A 25,851-nucleotide genomic window follows, 5' to 3' on the forward strand; every position below is an offset into this window, starting at 1 on the left:
GTAAGATATTGGTGTCAACATATCCATTATGTATATTTATAGAATTGCCTGATGGAATGAGAAATTGGAAGTTATAACCAAAACATTTTTTAGAGTGGTTTTTGAAATAAGAATGACTACAGCCTTGCTTCTTAAAGTGCGGACCAAGGACAGCAGCATTGGTTTCACTTCAAAGCCGGTCAGAAATCAGAATCTCAGGCCCCATCCCAAATCTACTAAATCTGATTCTGCATTTTAACAAGATCCGCAGGTGATTCACACGCACATTAAAGTTTGAGAAGCACTAGCCTGGGCAAATCTTATTACTTCCTAGCTGTGTGACTTTGGGCCAGGTACTTAACCACTTTGTGTCTCAATTATTATCTGTAAAACGATGATAACAGGAATGCTTACTACATAAGGTTGCCAGAGATTAAATGTGATAACACTGCATGTTGTATAATGCCTGGTACATTCAGGGACTACTAGCTGTTATTATTACTTGGCTGGGCAGAAAATCTATGAAAGTTGATTTCAGGGACTTTTCCAAAAATAGTAGACTTAAGAAGTCAATATTTTCCAGACGATAAGAATGGTGCCTGGCTTTAAAAGATAATTGTAAAAAAGGATATATGGGAGATAATAGTCTTGGCAGTGTGAAGAAATAGAAATACTTTCTTCAGAAGACCCAATATAGTAAGTAGAGTAGAGGTGTCAAATTCATTCACAATGGGGCAATTTTTTTCTTGTTAAAGTATGGGAGGACCAGGCTAACATTATTTACAAAATATAAATAAAATGGAAGCAGCTTTTAATGAGACAATGTCATATTTTTTAAGATATTTTGGGGGCCGAGCGGTATATTGTTCACATGTCTGAAATCCCCATGTGGGAGAGCAACTTTCAGCTGGAATATCACAAATATATTTGACTTATGTGATAAAGGACCAAATATCTGGCTGAGGGAGCAAGGTGGAAGAGAGGGAAATACTGACAAGGTGGGGAGACAAAAAGGCCAGCTACACAGGCGCCCATGAACTGCTAGCACCCAGGCCACGACTCTCAGAAGATGGCATTGAGTTCCTAACCTAATTTCTCTGGCAGGAGATCTTTCCTTGTCCCAGAAAAGACTTCTGGAGACAGAGAGGATTAAAAAAAATAATATTGTTAAGAAGTGAGGTTGCCGGGCTTGCACTTTGCTATCCGGAATCCTTTTATCTTTCTTGAGAGCCCCCCAGATCTCTTTTATTCTAGGTCAGTAATTTAACACTCTCGGCTCTCAATTCAAAGCCTGTAATGACCTCGCTGTGCTGAATTATTAGCCCAGGATATAGAAAGCGAGAGAGAGAGAGGGGAAAAAAACCCTAAAAACAACAGAGGCCTTTTGATCAGAGCACCAAACTGCAGTTCGCTGTAACTCAAGCTCCTCATTCTTATATGGCAGGAATTAAGGACTCCCCCTGCCAGGCAGGACCCTATTAAAAGACAATAGCTGTTTGAAAAGGGTAAGCAAGTTGATATGGATATAATAGGCCACATATGGGGGCCCCTTTCTACTCTGAAATAAAGCTCCTTCTTAAGAGTTGTGAGCCGGGAAATCCAGTATTCAGTAAGGCAGGAGGAGGAAGTATAATAGAAGAGAGTGGGTAGCCATGCAGAAATGCTTGAAGGTGCTTCAGAAAAAAGGGAGGAGGGCTTTGGGGAGCCTGTAGAGATGAGCATCAATCACTGAGGATAGAGGCTTTCAGAATGGCCAAGTGCTCTTCGGTCCCCAAGAGGTTTTTAGGGCCAATGATGACAAAGATTTGGCTGGAAGCAATACAGTGGGTAGTCTCCCTAGTGGGTTAACAGCAACAAAACAAGCAGCAAAGCAGTAAGCTCTTGCCAGGAACGACGCCGCTGGCAAAAAGGAACCCTTTCTGCCTTGTTTTAAACAACCTAACATATTAACACCCTAAACTCCTGATGAATACCATCTAGTGCCACTGAATGTTCTTAATGTTATCTCTACGATGGGATAAAAACAAATCCCTGGAAAACAGAGGCAGTGGACCCCTAAGAAATCGCCTCTTGCCTACAAAAGCCATCCCTCCTCAGATACAGAGAGGCAACCACAGGACACAGAACTTCTTACTCTATTAGCTAACCCATGTTTGCTTATCTATCACCCAAACACTCTGCCCATTAGCAGAAGATGCTTTTGGAGGATCTTAAATCCAACAGAATTTCCCAACCACTGTTTTAGCTATCTCTAAGATCTTACTAATATGTTACAAAACAAAGAATGATTTAAGAGTGATTCAAGGTATTTAAACACATTAATCTAGTTGTTTACGACTAAATTCTGAATTCCCAAATTCCTAAGCAAAAATATCAGAAAGACATTTTTCTCTCCTCCAGCACCCTTTGCTAATTGCCAGATGAACAGCTTTCCAGTTCTCATTCACTGTAATTAATGGGCTAGCTTGATGGAATTCACAACTAAAGAAAAAACACAAGGGATCTCTAACACTTGCTTGTTCCACTGAGTGGTCAACAGGGCACAAAACTGATCTTTAGCAAATTAAAGGGTTTTGCTGATTAAAGAGAAAATCTGGATTCCTAAGAAAAAAGTTTTGCATCACCACTAGGCTTAAGACTCCAAAATAAACATATTATTTTTACAAAAAGTTATTAGAGATAATTGTTTCCAAAAAATATTGCAATTCTAAACTGCTTTCCAGTATGCAGACTCTGTTTCGTTTCAGATGGGGTCATCATGTAGGAAGGGAACAATGGAGAGCCCCAAACACCATGCTCATTTCCAATTCATGCCTTAGCATTTGGTGAGCATATTTTCAGGAGTTCCAATTGGGACATACAGTCTGAAAAGTTTTTATTTGATGTGTGGGCCACTTCCAGGTGTGAGAAACAGCCTAAATATTATATATATATATATAAAGATTGGGTATGTTTAAATGCTATATTAATTGATAAATATTAAATGTCATGTTATTTGATAAATCTTAAAAGATATACAGCCTATGTAATCTGAAAAATAAAATTCATTATACAGAACAGCATGTGTAGTATGATACCATTTATATAAAACTATACATCCATGGGTATATATGTAAGTAAACAAGATGTTTGAAAGAAAATGGAAGGAAGAAAAAAAAAATTGAAGAAAATTTCTCAGAAATGAAAGACATGAGTCCTCAAATTGAAAGGATCCTTAAAAGTCTAGCACAATGAGTGAATACAGATGCACACCAAGGACCTCATTGTGAAAAATGAGACTCCCCCTGTTATTGGGGGCATGGCAAGATCACTTTGTAGGAGTGCACATAGGATAGGAAATATTGGTGTGGCTATCTTTGGAAAATATAATCCGCCACATTTGCCCTCTGGCCACAACAATTTACATTCCTCCCGAATGCAAAATACACCCTGCCCTCCCAGACCCCCAAAGTCTAATTCCATTTCAGCATCAACCCAAACTCCAGGATCTTGTCATACAAATCAAGTCCAAGTACAGATGAAGTTCCTCAAGTGCAATTTCTGGGGTATAGCTCCTCAAGTTTGGTTCCTCATTCTGAACACCTGTAAACTAAAGAGACAAGTTATACGCTCCCACACACCCAGTATGTACAATGGTGATACAAGGATAGGATAAGCACAATAGAATTCCATTCAAAAAGAGGGAGAATGGGAGGCAATATAATAATCATTGATCCATTGCAATTCTGGAATCCATCCAGGCACATGTCTTATTTCCTTGATTTGGGCCCAGTACCTCTCCCTGGTAATGATTTTCCATGGCTTTTGACTCTATACTCTGGGCTTTTGGTTCCACCTTCTGAATCATACTTTGATTTCCATAAAATGTAGCCTCAGTTTACAGCTGAGTAGCTTTCTCAGCTTGCTTCCTACCATAGAAGTCTGGGGGTCCAAAGGCCACTTTTTATTTTATATTATCTATATCCTCTTTAGTCTAAGCTGGTGGTGCTTCCAACAATACAATTCGGTCAAAAACATGATAGTTTTTCTATTAACTTTATTGGGGTTTACTCCATTGGACAAAAGCTATACCCACAAATCTCTTTCAGACAGGCCCTTCTCTATTTGGGGTCCCTATGAAGCTGCCGTGGAACAAACCCTTAACATCCTTAGGCCTTTTGTCTATCTGAAAGTCTGTGACTCCACCCTGAAATCTTTCTGAAGTCTTAACACCCTAAGACCATATTTCCCTGACAGCACTCTGGATTTGATCTTTGTCCTGAGGCACTTTCTTACTTGGAGTACTTTTTGCCGGTTGGAAAGATTGTCCTGAGCTCTCTACATTTCCTCTAAATTCTATCAAAAGTAAAATAGTTCATTCTTTAGTTCATCTCTCTCACATTTTACTGTAGACAGCTAGAAAGACAGGCAACTCAGAAATCTCCATAGCTGGATCATTGTGTTCACTAGGTACATTCCCTATTTTTCACATTACCCAAGATGACAGTATTGACAAACTTTCTGTCATTACATAACAAGGGTCCTCTTACCTCCAATTTCCAATAACATTTTCCTCACTCTCTTTTAAGCCTTCATTGATAGTCTCCTTGAGGCCCATCAGACTTCCACCTACAGTCTCCTCAAGGTCCTTCCAGTTTTTGCCTGCTGCCTGGTCTCAAAGCCAATGACACACATTTTAGATTTTTGTCACTGCAGCACCTCACTTCCAGTAACAAATTTTGTTCCAATCATCTACTGCTGCATAACAAACCACACCAAACTTAGTGGCATAAAAAAACAACAATTTCATTATGCTCATGGATTCAGTAGGTCAGGAATTATATGGAGTGCAGCAAAGATAGCTGTCTCTACTCCACGCCTGAAGCCTGAATTGGGAAGACTTGAATACCTCGGGTTGACTCAAATGGCTGGAGATGGAATCATCTGGAGTTCTTCACTCACGTGTCGGGCACCTAAACTGGGATGACCTGAAAACCAGGCTCGTGGCTGGGCTTCTTACAGCATGGCAGCTGGCTAGTTAGAGGGGGTGTCCTGAGAGGGAATGTCTGAAAAGCAAGTTCCCAGAGACCAAGACAGAATCCCAGGCATACAGAGGGTATGTAAGAAATAATTCCTGAATTGAATGATTTCAGTCAACGGCACCAACATCCTACCAGTTGCATAGGGTAGAAAACTTCTATGACTACCTATCTTTCTAACCCCTCACTTACATATCCTCCTGAGCTCTATTACCTCATTGCTACAGACTGATGTTTGCATCCCCTCAAAATTCATATGTTGAAACCTAATCCTCAGTGTGATAGTATGTGGAGGTAGAGCCTTTGGGAGGTGATTAGGTTATAAGAGTGGAGCCTTCATAAATGAGATTAGTGCCCTTATGAAAGAGGCCCAGGGGAGGTCCCTTGCCTCTTCCGCCATGTGAGTATACAGCAAAGAGATAGCCATCTGTGAACCAGGAAGTGGGCCTTCAACAGACAAAGAATCTGGGCCGGCCCCGTGGCTTGGTGGTTGAGTGAGCGCACTCCACTGCTGGCGGCCCGGGTTCGGATCCCGGGCTCGCACCGACGCGCTGCTTCTCTGGCCATGCTGAGGCCGCGTCCCACATACAGCAACTAGAAGGATGTGCAGCTATGACACACAACTATCTACTGGGGCTTTGGGGGGAAAAATAAATAAATAAAATCTTTAAAAAAAAAAAAAAAAAAAAAAAAAGACAAAGAATCTGCCAGAGCCTTGATCTGGACTTCAAGCCTCCAGAACTGTGAGATATAAATTTCCATTGTTTATAAGCCACCTAGCCAATGATAATTTGTCACAGCAGCTCGAACAGACTAATGCACTGACTATAGACCTTCTGTCATTCTCTGAATACACCAATCCTCTGTGCCCTTGCTCATGCTGTTCCCTTGACTAGAGATGCCCTCCCTACTCAGTTCCCGTTCTCTATTATCCATCTTCTGAGGACAACTGGAAGTACTACCTCTTCCATGAAGCTTTCCTCACCTCAAAATTCATAGTCAGAATAAACTCTCCTTGCACTTATCCCAAAACATGTTGCCTGAAATTCTACTTGGTACTTAGTTAATAACATCATAATAGTCATGCTTACATCTGATTTTCTCCCTGAGTTCACAAGTTCCTTGAGTTCAATTGGCTTATTCATCTTCTATCCTTCACTAGCATGGTGTCTATTAGGTTATTAGCATATATTAGGTTCACAAACATTGTAGAATAATAGTGTTTTTCTGGTATGTAAACTGCCATTATTTCTGCCTCCCATTAGAATGATAGTGAATTCCTTGAGGACCATGTCTGACACAGTAATCGGCATATAGTAGGTGCTTAATAAATAGTTACTGAATTTTAAAAATTAAAAGAAGACCAGGCATGGGCCAGCCCCATGGCCTAGTGGTTAAGTTCACGGCACTCCCTTCAGCGGCCTGGGTTTGGTTCCTGGGTGCAGACCTATACCACTCGTCAGGGGCCATGCTGTGGTGGCGCCCCATGTACAAAATAAAGGAAGATTGGCATAGATATTAGCTCAGGACAAAACTTCCTCAACCAAAAAGAGGAAGATTGGCAACAGATGGTAGCTCAAGGTGAATCTTCCTCAGCAAAAAAGAAAAAGAAGACTAGGCAGTGAGTTTATTTCTTAGCCTTACAAGGTACTGTCTTTTACTTTGTCTTTCTTTTTATTTGAACATAATTGTGCCTTTCTTCCACAAACTGGCCCTATCCTAATTATATATTCCTTGTTTGTTGCTTTTCAACATGTACTAGTCCTCCCCAAGTCAAGTTAGACTCCTTTATGACCCCTGGCAGTGTATGACATTTTCTACTTCTGCTAATATAATGATATTCCACTAGAATGAAAGTTCCAAAATACTGCCTTTTACAAAAAAGGTAGACTAAGTAATTTAGACTAACCCTCCTAGCTGAGAAAAACTAGATAAATTATTAAAAGCATGTGTTTGAAGTCATCAGAGAGCCACCAAGGCAAATGAAGAACGACAAGGCCAGGTTATGAGAGGAGAATAAAACCCAAAGAGGTGAGCCTAGCTTTTAGTGCCACTTTCCCTCATAGGCAGGAATTCTAAACAGAAGGGGCCATGGATTGAATTCAAGGGATCCACAAACTTGGATAAGAAAAAATTACATCTTAATTGTTACTAACTTCTAACTGGAATTTAGTATTTCCTTCAATTATGAATGTAAACATAGTAGAATTAGCAGTACCTGTGATTGTGTCAACAATAGAAATCTCAGATATTTTCATATCACATTCAAGTTGTACCAGATATCTCACCTTATCATTTATACTCATCACCATTTAAAAAATAAGGTATTATTACACCTAGTAGTAGTCCCAGGGGCCTCTGCCAGTCCCGAAAGGCAGCTGGACTGAGCAGGTAATAGTTTTGAGTTAATGTTAAGTTCCTGTGTTTACAAACGACTCTTGAGGATTGGCAGTCAGAAAGCTGGAGTTCAGAACCCACCAAGGCTAAGGAGAGGGACTCTGGTAAATCCCTAAGGCTCTGGTTGGCACACTGAAAAGCTATATCTGGAAATATATCAGCCCTCCTTGATACTTAAGCCTAGCTTCAAATGATTTCAACCCCTGATTGGATTGAGGTAATCTAGGATTGCTAGTGCTCAGGCCATCTGCCAGCAGCAAATGTAAATCCTCACTAAAGAAAGATAATACCACTTTGGCCTCACATTATCTCTATAATTTTTCATATACAATGCACAATACTCAACCAAGGGGAAAAAAAGGATGCTACAAAATAAGACAATGGAGGAAAAACCCAAGAGATAGAATGGATAATAGACACAGACCCACAGGGAATCCAGATAATGAATTATGGACTTTTTAATAACCATGTTTTACTATGTTCAAGCAAATGAAAGATAAGATCTAGTATACAAACCATAAAAAAAGAATGGAATGATAATTCTTGAACTAAAAAATGCAACAATTGGAAAAGGCTACATACCGTATGATTCCAACTATATGACACTGTGATAAAGGTAAAACTATGGTAAAAAGATTAGTGGTTGCTGGGGGTTGGGGTCGAGGGGAAAGGATAAACAGGCAAAGCACAGAAGATTTTTAGAGCAGTGAAAATACTCTGTATGATACTATGATGATAGATACATGTCATTATACATCTGTCCGAACCCACAGAATGTACAACACCAAGAATGAACCCTAAGGTAAACTATCCTGTGGGTGATTATTATGTGTCAATGTAAGTTCATCAATTGTAATGAATGTACCACTCTGATGGGGGATGTTGGTAATGAGGGAGGCTATGCATTTTGGGGGGCAGAGAGTATATGTGAAATCTCTACCTTTCTCCTAATTTTGCTGTGGACTTAAAACTGCTCTAAAAAAATAAAGTCTTTAAAAAACAGACAAAAAAAGCATATTTAAACTACCTAAGTTTTCATAATGAACTATAGGAATAAACTGTAGAAAGCAAAGCTAATTAAAATCCTCTTTGGGCCGGCCCTGTGGCTTGGTGGTTAAGTGCGCGCGCTGCGATGCTGGCGGCCCGGGTTCGGATCCCGGGTGCGCATCGAGGCACCACTTCTCCGTTCATCCTGAGGCCGAGTCCCACATACAGCAACTAGAAGGATGTGCAGCTACGACACACAACTATCCACTGGGGCTTTGGGGGGAAAAAATAAAATAAATAAAATCTTTAAAATCCTCTTTGCTGCTGGGAATAAAAAGAAGGAAGAATGAAGATGCACTGTGGGGGCAAGACTAAGAGAAGTATAAGAGACACTAGTAAACAAATCCTAAGGTTTCTTCAAGCTAACTTTCAATCATTCACAGTTTCCCCAGCTCACAATTTCCTTTTTTTCTTCTTTTGTATTTAAAAGGGAGTGATTAAATGTTCCATGGATAAGATTAAAAAAACAGAAAAATAAAACAATAATTGAAATTGAGAACTCAGTATATAGGTTTAACAGCAAATCAGACATAAATGAAAAAAGAATTAATGAACTGGAAAATAAGTCATAAAAAATATCCAGAAGAAGCCCAAAAGACAAAATGGTGAAAAATGCAGAAAAGTGCATGAGACAGAGGATACCATGAAAAAGTCTAAAGTTTGTGTAACTGGAATCCCAGAAGGAGTTAAGATAGTGGAACAGAAGCAAATTTGAAAAGCTAAAAATTGAGAACTTTTCAAAACTAATAAAAGACATCTAGTTATAGGTTTGAGAATCACTAAGAACCCCAAATAGTTTAAACACACAGAAAAGCAAACCTGGGTGCATTATAGTAAAACTACCAAAGACCAAGGAGAAATATCCAAAAAGTAGCCAGAGATAAAAGACAGATTATTTTCAAAGGTGTAAGAATAAGACTGATAGCCGACTTCTCAACAGAAACAATGGAAACCATAAGAGAATGGAATGGTATCTCCAAAGTGCTGAAGGAAAATAATTGCCAACCTAGAATTTATACCAGAAGAAACTGCCCTTCGAAAATGAAGGTGAACATTCAAATAAAGTCTACAAATAGTTACTAGTTTTCAATCGATGTTAAGTTCCTGATTTTCATAATTATACTATGGTTATAGAATATGTTAACATTAGTGGAAGCTGAGTGAAAGGGACATGGGAACTCTATATTATTTTTGCAACTTTTTTCCAAGTCTAAAATTATTATAAGAGAAAAAAGGTGAAATAAAGATAGTTTCAGAATGAAAGCTAATTTCAGAATGGAAGCTCCATGAAAGTTGGGATTTCTTACCTGTTTTGCTCACTGCTGTATCCCCTAGTGTCTAGGACACTGACTAAGACAAAGACACTCAGTAAATATTTGTTAAATGAAAGAATAACAACAGTAGCAGTAGCTATCATTTATTCAAAATTTAGCATATCTTAGGTAAAATAGCAAGCACTTTACATTCATTATCCTCCCAATAATCATGTAACATGGAATTTTATATTTCATGAGTCTCCCTATTTTATAGATGAGGCTAAGCAACCTGCCCAAGATCACATACCAGTAAGTGGCAGACCCTCAAATATAGATCTGACTCCATAGTCTGTGTTCTTAACCACTATGCTACAGTGCCTTCATGTCACATAAAAATACTTCTCCTCTTTTTTTTTTTTTGCTTATTCAAATTCTACTCAGCTTTCCAGGTTGTATTAGTCAGTGTCAATCAGATTACATCCTCTTATAGGCAAGTGACCATATCTCATATTCCTATTGACTAGGCCACATTTGAAGCTCCATAAAGACACTTGATATTTCAGTAAAGGGATGAAGAAAGATATTTAGTTGGAAAAACTATGCAAAGAATAGTGTTCTAAGATGCTTTAGAGATCACGCCTGTATGGTTTAAGATTCTAAACATCAAATCTGACCCCGAAAAACACTACCTTAAAAAGGTGGTTTTTACATCAAATTTTCTACACTACCTTTTTTCCTTATGGCAAGTTAAGGATACTCAGGGTAATTTGGACATAGCAGTACAGTTCTCTTGGTTAAACCCCCTTGAGAGGGCATATATATCGCATAGAAGGTGAAGTATGAGAGTGTGCAGAGGAACAATTATCCCTACACATGTCAACTGCAGCTTGTGTGGTGTAAATATACTCTCCCCGCCTGGAACTGCCTGTGTAACATTCCCTCGTCGGGCTCTGTGGTTTCTCAATACATTCCAACTGTTCGGAGGCTGGAGCTTGGCTCAGCAAGCACAGATAAACAGCTTCCTGGAGCAGGCTGCCAGTGTGAGGAGCAATGACCTCAGCAGAGAATGTCTGCTTTTCATTACCCTGAGCACATCACTGTACCGCTAGAGCTAAGAGTAGGAACAATACAAGTTGGATAGATTTGACTGGCTCAGGTCTCCCATTACACCTTGAATTTTTAAATTCTGGCAGCCGGAGGAAAGAGGGTATAAACAAGAAGTGAGGAAATGGCTATAGGTGTAAAAAAATAGAAAAGCTGTCTTAGGCTATTCTTGAATGAACTAAATGATAAGTGAAGTGGCTAACACTAAATGGCTAACAGTCACACAGGAAATCATCAGATGTCTTTAATCTCCAAAAAAGTACACATAATGCAGGGTAAGCAAAAAGTGTTACAGAAAACAAGAGAGACTAAAAAGATCTCAAGATCCTCAAGATCTTCAACTCTGATATCATTTAAAGAAAAAGAAGACAAAGACTATCCCTTTCCAAGAGATCCACGAAGTAGGAGAGAAGCAAAAATCCCAGAAAACGGGAGCTAAATGGGACATAATGAAAATGAATTATACACAGCCAGACATTTTACACATGTCACTTCACTCGATTTGCACAACAACCCTATGAGATGGGTATGATCATCCCTAGCAATGATCCTGACTTGGAAAATAAAACACAAGGACATTAACAAAGACATTTGCTTTTGATGTTATTTAACAACAAAGGGATGAATTCCAGGCTGCTTCTCTGGCCACTCCGGAAACAGCATTACCTACTGTTACAGCCCCAGAACTCAGCAATCCCGGATCCACGTGTCCTAAAATAAATTTATACGCTCATGACATTTTCTGATAAGAGAGTTTCCACTGTGCTGGTCAGAACTGCATCTGATAGATGAAGAAAGGAATCACAGTTATGACCTCAGACAGGAAATTGGTTGGACATGACCCCACTTGAGGGATCCTGAGAAACAATTTGTTTTGTGGGGAAGTCATTGACTGTAAAGATGCACCTGCCATGGGGCTGGAAGCAAAGAGACAGACAAACATCTTAGCAAATCATAGGAACAGAGAGAAGCTTCATTTGACTTTCATTTCACTTTTCTCAGGGAAGAAGAACCTTTGTGTGGCTGCCAAAATCCTAACTGTCCCTCCTCCTTCCCCCCTATCCCCTCCACCCCCATCCCAGTTCATTAAAGACCTTCTGGTTAAAGGTGCCAGCTTGTGTCACTCTTTCTTGTTCCTGTGCCAGGCCTGTGCGGCCAGTACCACAGATCTTCTAGAGCTCTGGGCAAATTATGGAAGAAATTAAAAGCACTGATGAATTTAAATTGTTCTATTGTTGATGAAGTAAAGTTTCTGAACTTCTGATGAGCTATTTTACATTACTAATAGCACTACTGATATATTAACTCAGATTTGTGTGTGTCTACCTGATTGCCAGAGGAGTACTCAGGGAATTATCAGACTGGTAGTATGAGAAGGAATATCATGGCTTGGATTGGACCAAATAAAGACCCTTTATATTATTACAGATCAAAACAAATCAAGTAATTTCTCTAGGGAAATATATTAATGTGGAGAATTATACCTAAATTTTATATTAGCTAGCTGTAAAAGTGGCTCCCATGAAAACAAATAATATCAGAGAGTCGAGAATACTTCAGCCAAGGATGGAGTTCCTCATTTCCTCTTACCGAACAGTTTCATAACAGCTAAGTTTCTCTGAACTTGTAGAAGGGAGGGGATGGGGAAGTAAAGTCTTTCCTGACAAGGAGAATCTGGGCCCAATTATTACTTCCATAACCTTTGACTCCAACTTCTAAATGAGTCAGGGGGCCAGTGGCCTGTGAAATGGCTTCCTCAGTTACCAGGTCAAGTGCTGCTGAACGGTTTCCTGTAATCAAAACACGAACTGACTGATGAAGAGAGATGGAGTCTAAGGAAACAAGCAGCTTCTCATATCTTCAATGAACCTGGATTTTGAAGTTTCAGAATAAATTTTGGTGACTCTAAACTCACCAATATGTCTCCCTGCAGTCCTTTTGCTATAGGAAACCTCTGGTAATACAGAAAAGAAACAGAATCCTCTACAGAGTTCTCAAATGACAGCTTAACAGAATTGCTTGGGCCAATCACAGTGAGGATAGGATTGCTTTAGCTCAAGGCAAAATCTATTCCTGGCAATTATCTGAGTCTGTGAGAATCCAGATGCTGACAATGAGAAATGGGTAATTTTCTGTTACAATGTGTCAACTCTAGCTAAGAAGTGAACTATGGAAAAAAGACAGGGGGTGGGGGAGAGAAGCATTACCCCTTTTGAAGAAGCCTATAATAGGATTAGTCACCATTACTTGACCACACCACATTTTGGCTCAATTTAACAACAATAAGCAGGGAAAACATGGAGCAGAAATGGACCAGAGAAGTCTCAGTCCATCCCTCATTCAAAGCTATGAGCTTGGAAATCAGTAAAGTCCTGGTTTGTTCTGATGTGTCTCCTATTGCTCCAAAGCCCTGCTCCTCTGTTACCATGGGCACAAGAAGAACCCCAAACAACATTACTTAAATGCTGGATGGTGGAAAAGCCTAAAAAAATCTGCCAACTTTAGAACTGAAAGTTTATACTCTGACTGTTCTAGATTACTCAGGAGAGAAGTGGGTCATCTTTTCATAGGGCTTAGAGAAGCTGTTTAAAAAAGAAATAATTACACATATTTTATAATCATAGATTGTTTTCATTAGAGTTACATTTTAAGCGATTCAGGAATATGCACTATTGGAACCTCCTTTTTTCCTCCAAGAATGAATTAATGAAGTTCACATTTCATGGATTTATTCTAATCAAAACAATAAAAAAGGAAATTTGATGCTGGTACCTTTTACTACAATGGTATATATTAAAAAAAAAGGTTTGCCCTGAAATGAACAATCCAAAGAGGCTTATGTACCCCTGTGTTCATTGCAGCATTATTCACTATAGCCAAGAAGTGGAAGCAACCTAAGTGTCCCTCGACTGATGACTGGATCAAGAAGATGTGGTATATATACACAATGGAATACTACTCAGCCATAAAAAAGACAAAATCGTCACATTTGCAACAACATGGATGGGCCTGGAGGGTATTATGTTAAGTGAAATAAGCCAGAAAGAGAAAGACAAACACTGTATGATCTCACTCATATGTGGAACATAAACCAACACATGGACAGAGAAAACTGTATTGTGGTTACCAGGGGCAATGGGGGTAGGGGGTGGGTACAAGGGGTGAAGGGAGACATATATATGGTGATGGACAAACAAAAATGTACAACCCAAAATTTCACAATGTTATAAACTATTAAAATATTTTTTTAAAAAAAGGTTTCCAAATTCCCAACTAAATTCTGATAATTAATATATATCAGAATGGAATTATTAATGTTCCTTTTCTAAAACTGACAAAGATTTCCATCTCCATATTTATACTCTATATTAGATAACAAATAATTTCTATGACTAATTATTTTATTATTTTCACTTATTATATGTGAGCAGTGCATGAGGGAGGCCAATTACTCATAAGATGGCTTTCTGTGACCACTGCCTATTCAAGGTATTTCATTCGGAGTAGCAGTAAATAAAATAAAATTCTCTTTTTTGGACACAGAAAGCCTAGGTAATAAAGGTGGACAAAGAGAAGGTGAGAACTTGAGCAGCTAATTCACTGGCTTTCTGATGGGATAAGCCCTCAAATGCCATCTCCTACAAGAGGCCTTCCTGGCCATCCTATATATCACATTACCCTGGTTATTTCCGTGCTATTTATCTCGTTACAGTCATCAGCTGTGTAACCTTGGGAATGTTATTTTGTGTACCTGAATTTCCTAATACGTAAAACAAAGATAATACTAACATCCCACCTCACAGTATTATAAGAATTAAATGAGGGCCGGCCCTGTGGCTTAGCGGTTAAGTGCGTGCTCTCTGATGCTGGCGGCCCGGGTTCGGATCCCAGGCGCACACCGACGCACCGCTTCTCCGGCCACACTGAGGCCGTGTCCCACATACGGCAACTAGAAAGCTGTGCAGCTATGACATACAACTATCTACTGGGGCTTTGGGGCGAAAATAAATAAATAAATCTTTAAAAAAAAAAAAAAAAAAAAAAAGAATTAAATGAGATAACACATGTCATGCGCTTAGAACAGTGCCTAGCACATAGCAAGTATTTATTAACTATTAGCTATTGCCGTCATCATCAGTCTACTCATTTACTGACTATCCCTCAGTAAACCCCTAGGTCCATGAGAGTAATTACCTTATTTGTCTTGTTCACCACTATACCTCCATTGCCTACTACATACATAGGCACATAGTAGGTGCTCAAAAATAATACTGAATGAATAAATTCATGAATGAATGCTGTCTTATATTCTCATATATCCTTAAAATAAATCTCCATCAATGAAGGTAACCTGTGTACTTGCAACCAAAACCGTCATCATGAAAACTTCCCCAAGAAGCTAAAATCATCATTTAAAAAAAACAAAAACAAGACACTTGATCATAAGAAAGAGCCCTCCTGGGCCCACCGACCAAGACCACAGAGTATCATTCTTTTCTATATTAGTACATGGAGGTCAAGCTCCCTGATGCCACAGTGTTGTAACTAGCAATTTAGCCTGTGAAGAATGGTTCCCAATTCTGATAGGAGTTCTCAGATTTCAGCCTGTTTTTCTCTCATCATTATTTTCCAATGTCTTAAAAAACGACATCTCTCATTTTATCTTTACCACGAGAACCTGGTCACACTCTGCTGTGGTTTCTAAGTTACAGCTACTGTGGCCTCATTTTCTTGGATGTACTTCTTCAGAGGTCCTGACCTGGTGCCGACACTTGGTCTATTCTTAGAGGGGCACCTCTAAAGTTAATTCCTTTTGCCTTTCACGGGTTGAAAGACAACATTCAGAGGTAGAGGTTGCATACAACATAAAAGAAAATCCTTTGGGATTTAGTATCCTTCTTTCAAGAATGTCCAGAGGAATATGATCCAAAGAGCTCACAGTCGTGTAGACATACATGCACAGAACAGCTCAGCTACTCATGTTTTACAGCTTAACCAGATTTGCTGGAACAATCATGGATTTGTTGAAAAACACCAACAACCAAGGAGTGACAGCACAGGTGAAAGGGCAAGCAGATCCACAGGAGAAAAGCAGCAGGAAAGCCTTCCAAAAACAATTCTGAAGAGTACTTTTATCACTGTTTAGAAATAAATCATCCATCATTAAAGGTATGAAAATCTCAAGGTATGAACCTGATACTGAGAGATGGACGTGTACAGTTAACATATTTAAAAAAAAAATCACGTTTCCTATTGCTTAGGGACAACTCCAGTTGTATCCCCGCAAAAGGCCACTACTAAACGCTTAAATGGCAATGTCTGAGGTCAAAGCTATGTGATAAACTTGGTGAAATGTAGTTCATAAGGGAAATTTCAAAGAATTTAGAAATTATAGTTAGAAGAGACCTCAAAATATTATCAAGTTAGGCCTCCAGCAACATTAAGCAGTACAGTGACTCGGAGCCAGTAGAGAACAGTGAGTGGCATTTGTAACGCTGCAGATGAGGCTTGATTCCTAACTCTGACACGGATTAGCTTGTGAACGTAAAGAAGCTACCTTAACCTTTCCGAGCCTCAGTTTCCTCATCTATAAAATAGAGATAATAATAGTACCTACACTGCAAAGAATTATAGTGGCTGAGATACAGTATGATTTTAATAAAATATTGCTTATTACAACATATAATTATTATATTATTATTAGCTTGTAAGACTTTATTATACACATTTCATGGATGAGGCAACCGAAGCCCAGAAACTTTCAGAAATTTGCCCAATATTATAGAGCGAGGACTTATAAAAATAAGGAGTTCTTCTTCTTCCTAGAGCAGTGCTCTTTTCATTTCATTATACTTCTATGAATCAATATAAAACCGAGGCTTGAGAGGCCGGCTCCGTGGCTTAGCAGTTAAGTGCGCGCGCTCCGCTGCTGGCGGCCCAGGTTCGGATCCTGGGCGTGCACCGACGCACTGCTTCTCTGGCCATGCTGAGGCCGCGTCCCACATACAGCAACTAGAAGGATGTGCAGCTATGACATACAACTATCTACTGGGGCTTTGGGGGAAAAAAATAGATAAATAAAGTTAAAAAAAAAAATTTAAAACCGAGGCTTGAGAAAGAAGGATTTTCACTAGATAAATAAAGTTCGCACTCAAAGTAAAATCAGGAGCTTCTACCGTTCAGGTCTCATTGTCTACCAAATGCTACTTCCCATTCCATCATAAATCCACATCTTTCAAATCTTTTTTTTTAAAGGATTTTTGAGCTTTGATGTTAGTTCACTTCTCAAAATAACTTGCCTTAGAGTTATAGAAGTACCAGGTACGTGCCACTCACACACATTATGTAATTTTTAGTTTCCTGAGGACAAGAAACAGCTCACTTGGCAACTAGATTTCTATTAGCACTGTGAAAAATCTTAAGATTTTTTCCAACAGTGTATTGGTAGATAAAAGCTACAGTCAATGGCATTCTGAAACAGTTATAAGCCTTACTATTGGCTTTCTAGTGTTCAGTATCAGTTACATGGACCAGTGGGGTTCACTTTTGGAGTGCTACATACATGGTATACAGCCTCTTAAATGGCAGAATATAGAGCTTTATCAAAAAGAATCAACAAAAAAGAGAGAAAAAACAAGAGACAGTCCTTATTAGTAACAAGATCATGAATAAAAGTAGATAGTATGCAGTAACTTAAAATATAGATACAGTTGTAGATTCAACAAACATTTACCTAACATCTATTATACGCCAAGCATCATGCCAGGCACTGAGCACTGAGAATACAAAGATGAAGAAGAAATAATGCCTATCTTCAAGTAACCAGTATAAGGAAAAGACTTATAAAGGAGATGGGGAGCGGTGGGGGGGGGGGGCGTAGAGTAAAATGAAAAAAGCCAGGAAGAAGCACTGCCCCCAGAAGCATCATATTTCACTTGGCAAGGAGCCTCAAGAGTGCTGGTACAGATTAAATGGCCTAGAAACTTGACCCCTGGGCTTGTCGGTAGTGTGAAAGCAAGCAAGGATATTCAGTCTCAGTCTTTATTCCCTGCTCACCTCAACTGCTTCAGTTCATACCACGAGAACAAGTAAGATTCCTTTCTGTACTTCATCCTCCTTTAGAAGACTGGGAGAAGGGACCAGCTGTGCTCCTGCAAAGCTTGTTTTTCCTAGGAACTTGAAATTCTGATCCATAATAAATCTAAATTTCATTTGCAAGACCTATAGCTCAGCAAAAGAGCTAGGGAGAGTCAAAAATTCCCCTAATAGCAACCCAAGTTTAGGCCATTAGAATAGCTGTCTGATCTCCAAGGAACCTGTGGAGAATAGAAAGGAAAAAATCTGTTTTCAAGGAAGGTAGAACTGAGTTCATGATTGACCTTAAATAGAAGCCTGTAAGAGGCTATTCTTCTTTTCTTAGAATGCTCCCAATAAATCAGAAAAAAAAAGGAAAGAGAATCTAAATGATTATATAAATACGTGATGGCATTTTGGTAATAAAAATAATGTTTTGTATTTCTTTAGCACATCCTTTCATGAAGACCAAGGCATTTTAAACTGATTATCTCAGCCTAAAAACAGTTCTGTGATATTAAAAAAGTAGCAATCATTTACCCACTCCACGCATACTTTACAAAGAAGCACGATCCTTCAAAGATATAATCTATGAAAGATGTCCTGTTTCTAGAAATAATCTTAAATCATTAAGTGACTGACACAGCATCCTGCAGAAAGAAAACTGCAGAGGAACATCATCCTAAGCATTTCCATTAGAAAAGTCAGCGATGAAAAACACAGGCTAAAGGAACACTGACTAGAGGAAATCAGAGTGAATATTCTGAATAATGGAGAAAGTTAAAAATTATAAGAGAGACCTAAAGAAACAGATCTAACAGATCAAACAAGCATTTGTTGAGCTTCTGTAGTCATGACCATTCATGAGACTTATCAGTGGACAAAACTAGCTCCACCAAAGGCATGTTCTAAAACACGTTTGGGCAGCCCTTAACCAACTACTAAAACTGAGCATTCACTGCCACTATGTAATCAGCGCTGTCCTGCTTTATTTTTCATGTACCCTGCCTGCTTCCAAGTGCCTCCTCTGCATTCGCCCCATTGGCAAAGCACTCACATACTTACTATTCAGTGAAGAACCTGGCAATGCCATATTGGCTAATATCTTCCTTGTTCTCTAGCAGCTGGCACACTGCATCCTCCATGTATGTGAGGACATGTCGCTGGGCTGCAGGAAAAAAAAGCAAGAGAGAAAGACAAAGTGAGAGAGAGACAAAAGAGTCCCCCCAATCCCAGTAGGAGGCCATGAAAGTCAAAGTGTTGGCTCTGCCCTAGGAAGTGGACTGGAATAAGCAAATCAAACTTGCCTGCCCTAAGTGAGCTATGGTCTCAAAGGGTAGAATGGGAGATGAGGTAGAACATGACCTACTGCCATCTGATTGGCTGTTAGTATTAATATTAACCCTTCACTCTTCATTTCAGTGATGAGGGTGAGTAGCTTTAGCACCATTTAGCAAATCCACCTGAAAATTCTTTTCTTCCCACCTCTTTCCACCCTCTTTCACTTCTGCATTTCTCAGAGACTTATTCCAGGGAGTAATGATTCCATGCTTGGTGTGTGGATGATCTGACTGCAAAGAAAACTCAATTCTTTAATAAAAGTCACTGAAAAAGTTTAAGGACCATGAAAATTTTAGTAATGGTGTTACAAGGTATTAACCTTGGTAAATAATAAGACCATAAAATCTGTGTGGCTTATCAGAAATCATGTTTTCTGCATTTGTTGTGACTGGTAAATGTGTGAATTAATTATAGGCTTGTAATAAAGGGTATGAATATTGGAATTAGACAGACCTGGGTTTGAATCGGAGCTCTGTCTTGGGTAGCTTAATCTTGCATAGTTATTTAATCTGCACCTGTTTTCTTCTTTGTCAAGTGTGGAAAGAAACATAATTTAACTCTTCCTCAAAATATGGTCAATCAACTTCTTTTTGTGTGTGTGTGTGAGGAAGATTGGCCCTGAGCTAACATCTGTGCCGATCTTCCTTTATTTTGTATGTGGGACGCTGCCACAGCATGGCTTGATGAACAGTGTGTAGAGGTCTGCACCTGGGATCCGAACCGCAAACCACGGGGCCACTGAAGCAGAGTGTGCGAACTTAACCACTATGCCACCAGGCTGGCCCTTCAACTTCTTGATCTGAATCACCTGAGACACCCTGTTAAAATGCATATTTATAATCTGGCACCATCCCAGATGTAGTAACTTTACATTTCTAACCAGAGCCCAGTAATTTTTAACAAGTATCCTTGGTGCTTCTTATGTACCCTGAAGTTTAAGAACCACTGGTTAAGAACTTGGGCTTTGGAGTTGAGAGAGAACTGAGTTCCATTTTCAGCCATACTAATTCCTAGCTGAGTGACCTTGAGCACACTACTCTCCAAGCCTATTTCCCCACTGTAAAATGTGGCTAATACTATTACTATTTGTAATAATAATACTATTAATACTTACATCATAGGGTTATGAGAATTAAATAAGATAATGCATATAAAATATTACAGTGTCTGGTTTACTTGATAATATATTTTCTTAAAAGCCCATCTCAAAGGGCTATTGGGGTTTTACTTCAGTAAACAACATAGGCTAGGACTTCTAATACAGCAGATGCTCAACTAATGCTTGTTCTCCTTCCCTGAATTTTGTCTTTAGGTATAACAAGGGTATCCTGGCATAGAAACATCCAACTCAGTGTTTCCATTTACCATCCAAAAATTAAACAAAACAAACAAAAAAAACCCCACTTTCTTCTGGAGCAGTGAGAACAAAAAACCCAAAAGTAATGAATATCCTGCCAAAAAGCAATTCCATGAAGTTGCTACCAAGATGGACATTTGCCTCTTTCATCCCTCAGGAAAATATGGAGGAATTACCTAAAATTTATAAAAATGCATACTTCAAAAAACTATTCCTGAAGTCTTGGTAGTCTAGTGAAATTTATAAAGCAAATATGTTTATCTACCCAAGCTGTACGCAAGAGAGTCTTCATTTGACAATGGTGACCTAGGGTTTTACCATGTTTGCACCAGCCTCAAGCCCAGATGAATGACATGTTCACATTCCGTGACTTATTCTATCGATATAAGTGGCTCCCAAAGCTAATAGCTATCAACCACTGCAAACATTCTCCAGGCCCCTACTCCCCCAAAAGATGTGAAAACAGAATCAGTACTTCATCAACAGTTCATCCAGCTGGAAAGAAATGGCCAAAACTGCGAGTGAAGTTGTGAGATAATAAATGCCAATTTCTGGCATTAATTGTTTTACAATTAAGTATATATTAAATTGGGAAGAAAAATGGCCAAACTAACATTAAAATCAGCTATATTTTCACCTCTGTATCCTCCTTTTCCTTCTTCCACCCACTTATCCTGATCTTACAAAAAGATTCTTTCCTTGAGCTATATGGGCTATTGTGACTTAGATCTACCTAAGGCTAGTACAGGATTGGGTTTTGTTTTTTTGGGGGTTTTTTTTGATGGTAGAAATGAAAGAGCTCTACTTAGAAGCAAAGGCTGCTGCTTCTCCTCCCTAGCTTCAGGGACTAAAAGTCAAAGCCCTTTAAGGGAGAAATGTTTTCAGAGCAGTTAGAATCAAAGTACTTTTGTCCTACTCAAAAAAAAAGAGGAGGAATTTTCTGGAAAACAGACTTTGCACCAAAAAAGGGGGGTAGGGGGGTGAGAGAGAAAATAAAGGACTATACCTGTTTAACATTAATCTACCAATCAGATGTTTCGAGTTTAATATTACATATAATAATGATAACAATAACAGCCACCAATTCGGAGCACCTGTGCAACTTACTGAATAACAGTGTGCCAGATACTGCACTAATGTTTTACATGCATTATTTTATTTAGTCTTCACAACAATTCTATGATAGGCATTTTGATTACTTCCATTCTACAAATGGGAGAACTGAGATTTATGGAATTAAAGTAACCTGCTCAAGATCACACAGTAAGAAGAGAAGCCAAGACTCAAGTTTTAGAAGTAAACATGATCTTTATTTTACACAAAGCACAAAGGACACGTCTCTGGGCTGCAACATGGGGTTGCATCAGTGGTGTACGCTGATAGTAAAATCATCTGAGAGATGCGGTCCATTTGTGTCCATGTGAATTCATATGCGCGCACATGTCTGTGTGTGTATATCCTGTCCCCACCTGCATAGGTGTGCCTGCCAATCAGCATTTGTGTGAAGTTAGAACTTGTCCCCATATTTCAAAGTTTCTTACAAAGAACCACCCCACCACAAGGTATTCACCCCACCCATTCCTAGTTCACAAAGCGGAAACAGAAAGCCCTGGTGTTCTTTTTATCTGTGGGTGAAGGAAGGAGCTAAGAGCCAGCAGAAGTAGGGAAAAGTTCCTCCCTGCAGAGAATTTCACATAAGCCAAGTGGGAAGAGCTCTCTCTAATTGCTGCTCCCTGGTGGTTTCCTTCACCTGCAGCTCTTATCAGTCCAATGTGGTTAAGTGCACCACCCAACCCTGGAAAATCCTTGCAGTTTATCAAACTTCAATGAGACAGAAGTTCAAAGCTCTCGCCTGGCAATAAAACGTGGAGAGTGTCGTTTTATATATATATTTTTTTAATGCAAAGGAATAGGCTTTAATTTATGTGAATGATTAAAGAATAAAAACTGCACACCTGCACCCCCTGAGGGCCAAGATATCTGGGCACCTTAGTTGCCCTCCTGGAAAAGGAAAAACATTCAGATTGGCTTTTCCTCTTCTGCTTTGCCATGATTCCACAACAAGGCCAGGATTAAGTTTTCTAACATGTACCAATAAGGTCCATGTGAGGCTCTATTGTTCTGAAATCCACACTAAGGCCCAAGTGTCCATGTCTTGCTCAGATAGCATCGCTGCCTGAGATAAGCACATATAACTTCAACATGCCGCACTGAAAAACCTAAGTGAAATATAAGTATACACGGTATGATCTTTAAATGAACCTTGCAAGTGAAGGCAATTATGGACCAGAAACTTCTTGGTTCTGTTGAAACACCTCCTGCTCATCGCTTAATCTCTTTATATCACAGTCACCTCTGCTCTAAAATGAGTATGATACTAAGAATGAGATGTCTAATAATAAACTACTTCTTTAGAAAACATCTGATATATAACAAAAAGGTAACATATTAATGATTTTATTATTATTGCTACATACTGATTCTACAGATTAAAACGACATAGCAATTTATTGCAGTGGTTAAGAACATGGGCTCTGGAGTCAGGCTGACCTGGATTTGCTTTCTAGCTCTGGCACTTATTAACTGTGTGACTTATGCAAGTTACCTGATCTCTCCATCCTTTTCTGTAAAACTGGGGAATAGTACCTACTACCTGAAGTTGTAGTGAGGATTAAATAAAATAATGTATGTAATAATCTTAGCATAGTGCTTGGCACATAGTATGTGTGCAATAAATACTTCCTATTATTTTTATTATTGTTGTTATAATTACAGTTACTATGTAACTGTAATTACATAGGGGGAGGGAGTCCCCCTCCCAGACATTGCAAAACTTACAAGACAATAGAGTTTCAACACTAATGAACACCGAGAGACCAACCTACTATAGCCCCCTACTCACTTATTTCAAGTTCTGCTCATCCAACTAAGGATGTTTACAGATTATCTTCAAGGATTCCTGGGCTATATAAAACCCTACACATATAATAATACACATAATCATATACCCATTTCAGCTATAGCCTTTAAACTTGTGGGAAGCATTCACTTATTAACTGCTAATTACTCAGAAGGTTTAATTTATATGGGGAAAGTCCAAAACTATTTCTTTTTACTCTCTTCTCAAGCATAAATACCATCAAAGTATTAGCTGTTTGTTTTGCAATTAAATGATAAGAGGTCCCACTTGGAAATTTTTGCTTTAGGGCCTAGAATTTCCACCTACATTAGTTAGACCACTCATTTTATTATTATTATTAATACAGAGTGGCTATACTCTGTATATTCTACAGAGTAGAATAAACAAGTCTCACTAGAAAAATATTCACATGATTACTATATGTGATATTAATAGATACACATGAGAACAATAGCAGTGTAAGTAAAAAGCAGAGTATATACATATATTCAACTTTATTTATTTTTTATTTTATTTTATTTTTGTGAGGAAGATCAGCCCTGAGCTAACATCCATGCTAATCCTCCTCTTTTTGCTGAGGAAGACCGGCTCTGAGCTAACATCTATTGCCAATCCTCCTCCTTTTTTTTTTTCCCCAAAGCCCCAGTAGATAGTTGTATGTCATAGTTGCACATCCTTCTAGTTGCTGTATGTGGGACGCGGCCTCAGGATGGCCGGACAAGCGGTGTGACGGTGCGCGCCCGGGATCCGAACCCGGGCCGCCAGTAGCGGAGCGCGTGCGTTTAACCGCTAAGCCACGGGGCCAGCCCCTCAACTTTAAATCTGACTTTTTTCCTCCCTTGCCTTTTGTTACACATTTTGGTCTTTGAAGCCTCTTGAGATTCAGATGCTGGCTAGCACAAATACATGTTGAATTAAATTAAGACTGCTCTCTGAGACATGAGAAGTAACTTTGCTAACCAACAACCTGTCATGTAAATTGTTTAGAAGCTTCAAGTTCAATATCATTTATAAATCACTAACATGATACAGTAGTTGATCTTGTGAAGTACAAATAGATAGCCTAACGGTTTAAAAAGTTAATAGACCTCTAAAATTAATTATTTACATTCTCCATCCTTACTGGTATGTCCTGATCCAGAGATACAGTATGCTCTGGTGAAATATTTTATCACCTATACAAGACCATCTTTGATCTTAGACCACACTAGACCAATTTCCTTTGACCAAAGGAGATGGGGAAATGAGGAAAACTAGCATGTTCAATTCTTATACAACATAATGAGGTAAGTAATAGACTTTTTTCAAGCTCAGAGAGGTTAAGACCCTGCTCAAAGTCTTAATAAATGGCTGAGCTAGGATTCAAACTTAGATTGACTCCAAAGCCTATTCCCTTCCAATACCATCCACTACCTCTCAAAAACAAAAACAAAATAAGAAAAATCCCAAAACCCACAATGTGCTCCATTTTACACATTGTATTGTATTATCCAGAAATTGCTGGCTTTCTATTGTTAACACCAGAAAAGAAGCTTAAATTGGTAAACCAGAGAGTTAAAGTATTGGCATGATCTTTATAAATTTTAAAAAATGTTTATTTCTAATTACACATGTAATTATTTTTAAAGATTCAAACAATCCAGAAAAAGTTAAAAACCAATCCCAACTCCCACTGATAACAGCTGTTATCAGTTTGGTATACACACTTTAAGAAATATAGAAATACACAGTTTGTGAGCTTAGTTTTGTTTTGTTTTTAAGTAAATGACACACACTTTTCTATACCTTGCTTTTTTCACTCAACCATGTCTGGAGATCTTTTATTAAACGGTATGGAAACAATTCACCATTTCAATATTTCTCAATGGTAAATATTTCTCTATTGATAAATATTTAGATTGTTTCCGTAATTTCACTATAGCAAACTGTGCTGTGTTGAACATTCTTGTACATGTGTCCCTGTGCATATGTGCAAGAGTTTTTCTAAGGTAGACGCCTCAAAATGGAACTGGCATATCACAGGATGCACACATCTTCACGTTTACTGGATACAGACGATCGCTTTACAAAGGATTATTCCAATTTACACTCCTCCCAGCTGTAAAAATATGGTTTCACTATCTTTGGTCTAAGTCTTTGTAATTTTGACAATTTAACAGTTATAAAATAGCTTCTCACTGTTGTTTTAATTTTAGTTTTCTTAATTACAAATAAAGTTAAGCATATTTTCATGTTTATTTGTATCTCTTCTGCAAATAATCTGCTAGTATCCTTTGCCCATTTTCCTCTCTGGTTGTCTTTTTTTTTTTTCTTGATTTGTAGTTTTTTCTAATTCTATATATGTTGCACATATATACA

The 25,851-nt window shown here is 38.7% G+C and overlaps 1 protein-coding gene across 3 annotated transcripts in view; it reads right to left on the minus strand.

The window, feature by feature from the left end:
* Nucleotides 1-25,851, minus strand: part of CSTPP1 (centriolar satellite-associated tubulin polyglutamylase complex regulator 1) — a 185,199-nt gene that overhangs the window by 120,801 nt on the left and 38,547 nt on the right. For all 3 annotated transcript variants that reach the window (XM_004436930.3, XM_004436929.3, XM_087423021.1), the window contains exon 2: nucleotides 18,941-19,043. In XM_004436930.3, the coding sequence (XP_004436987.2) occupies nucleotides 18,941-19,043 (103 nt within the window). The remainder of the gene's footprint in view (nucleotides 1-18,940; nucleotides 19,044-25,851) is intronic.

This window comes from Ceratotherium simum, chromosome 34 (genome assembly GCF_057802395.1).
Source record: "Ceratotherium simum simum isolate JZ-2026a chromosome 34, ASM5780239v1, whole genome shotgun sequence".
In the NCBI taxonomy this organism is placed as follows: domain Eukaryota; kingdom Metazoa; phylum Chordata; class Mammalia; order Perissodactyla; family Rhinocerotidae; genus Ceratotherium; species Ceratotherium simum.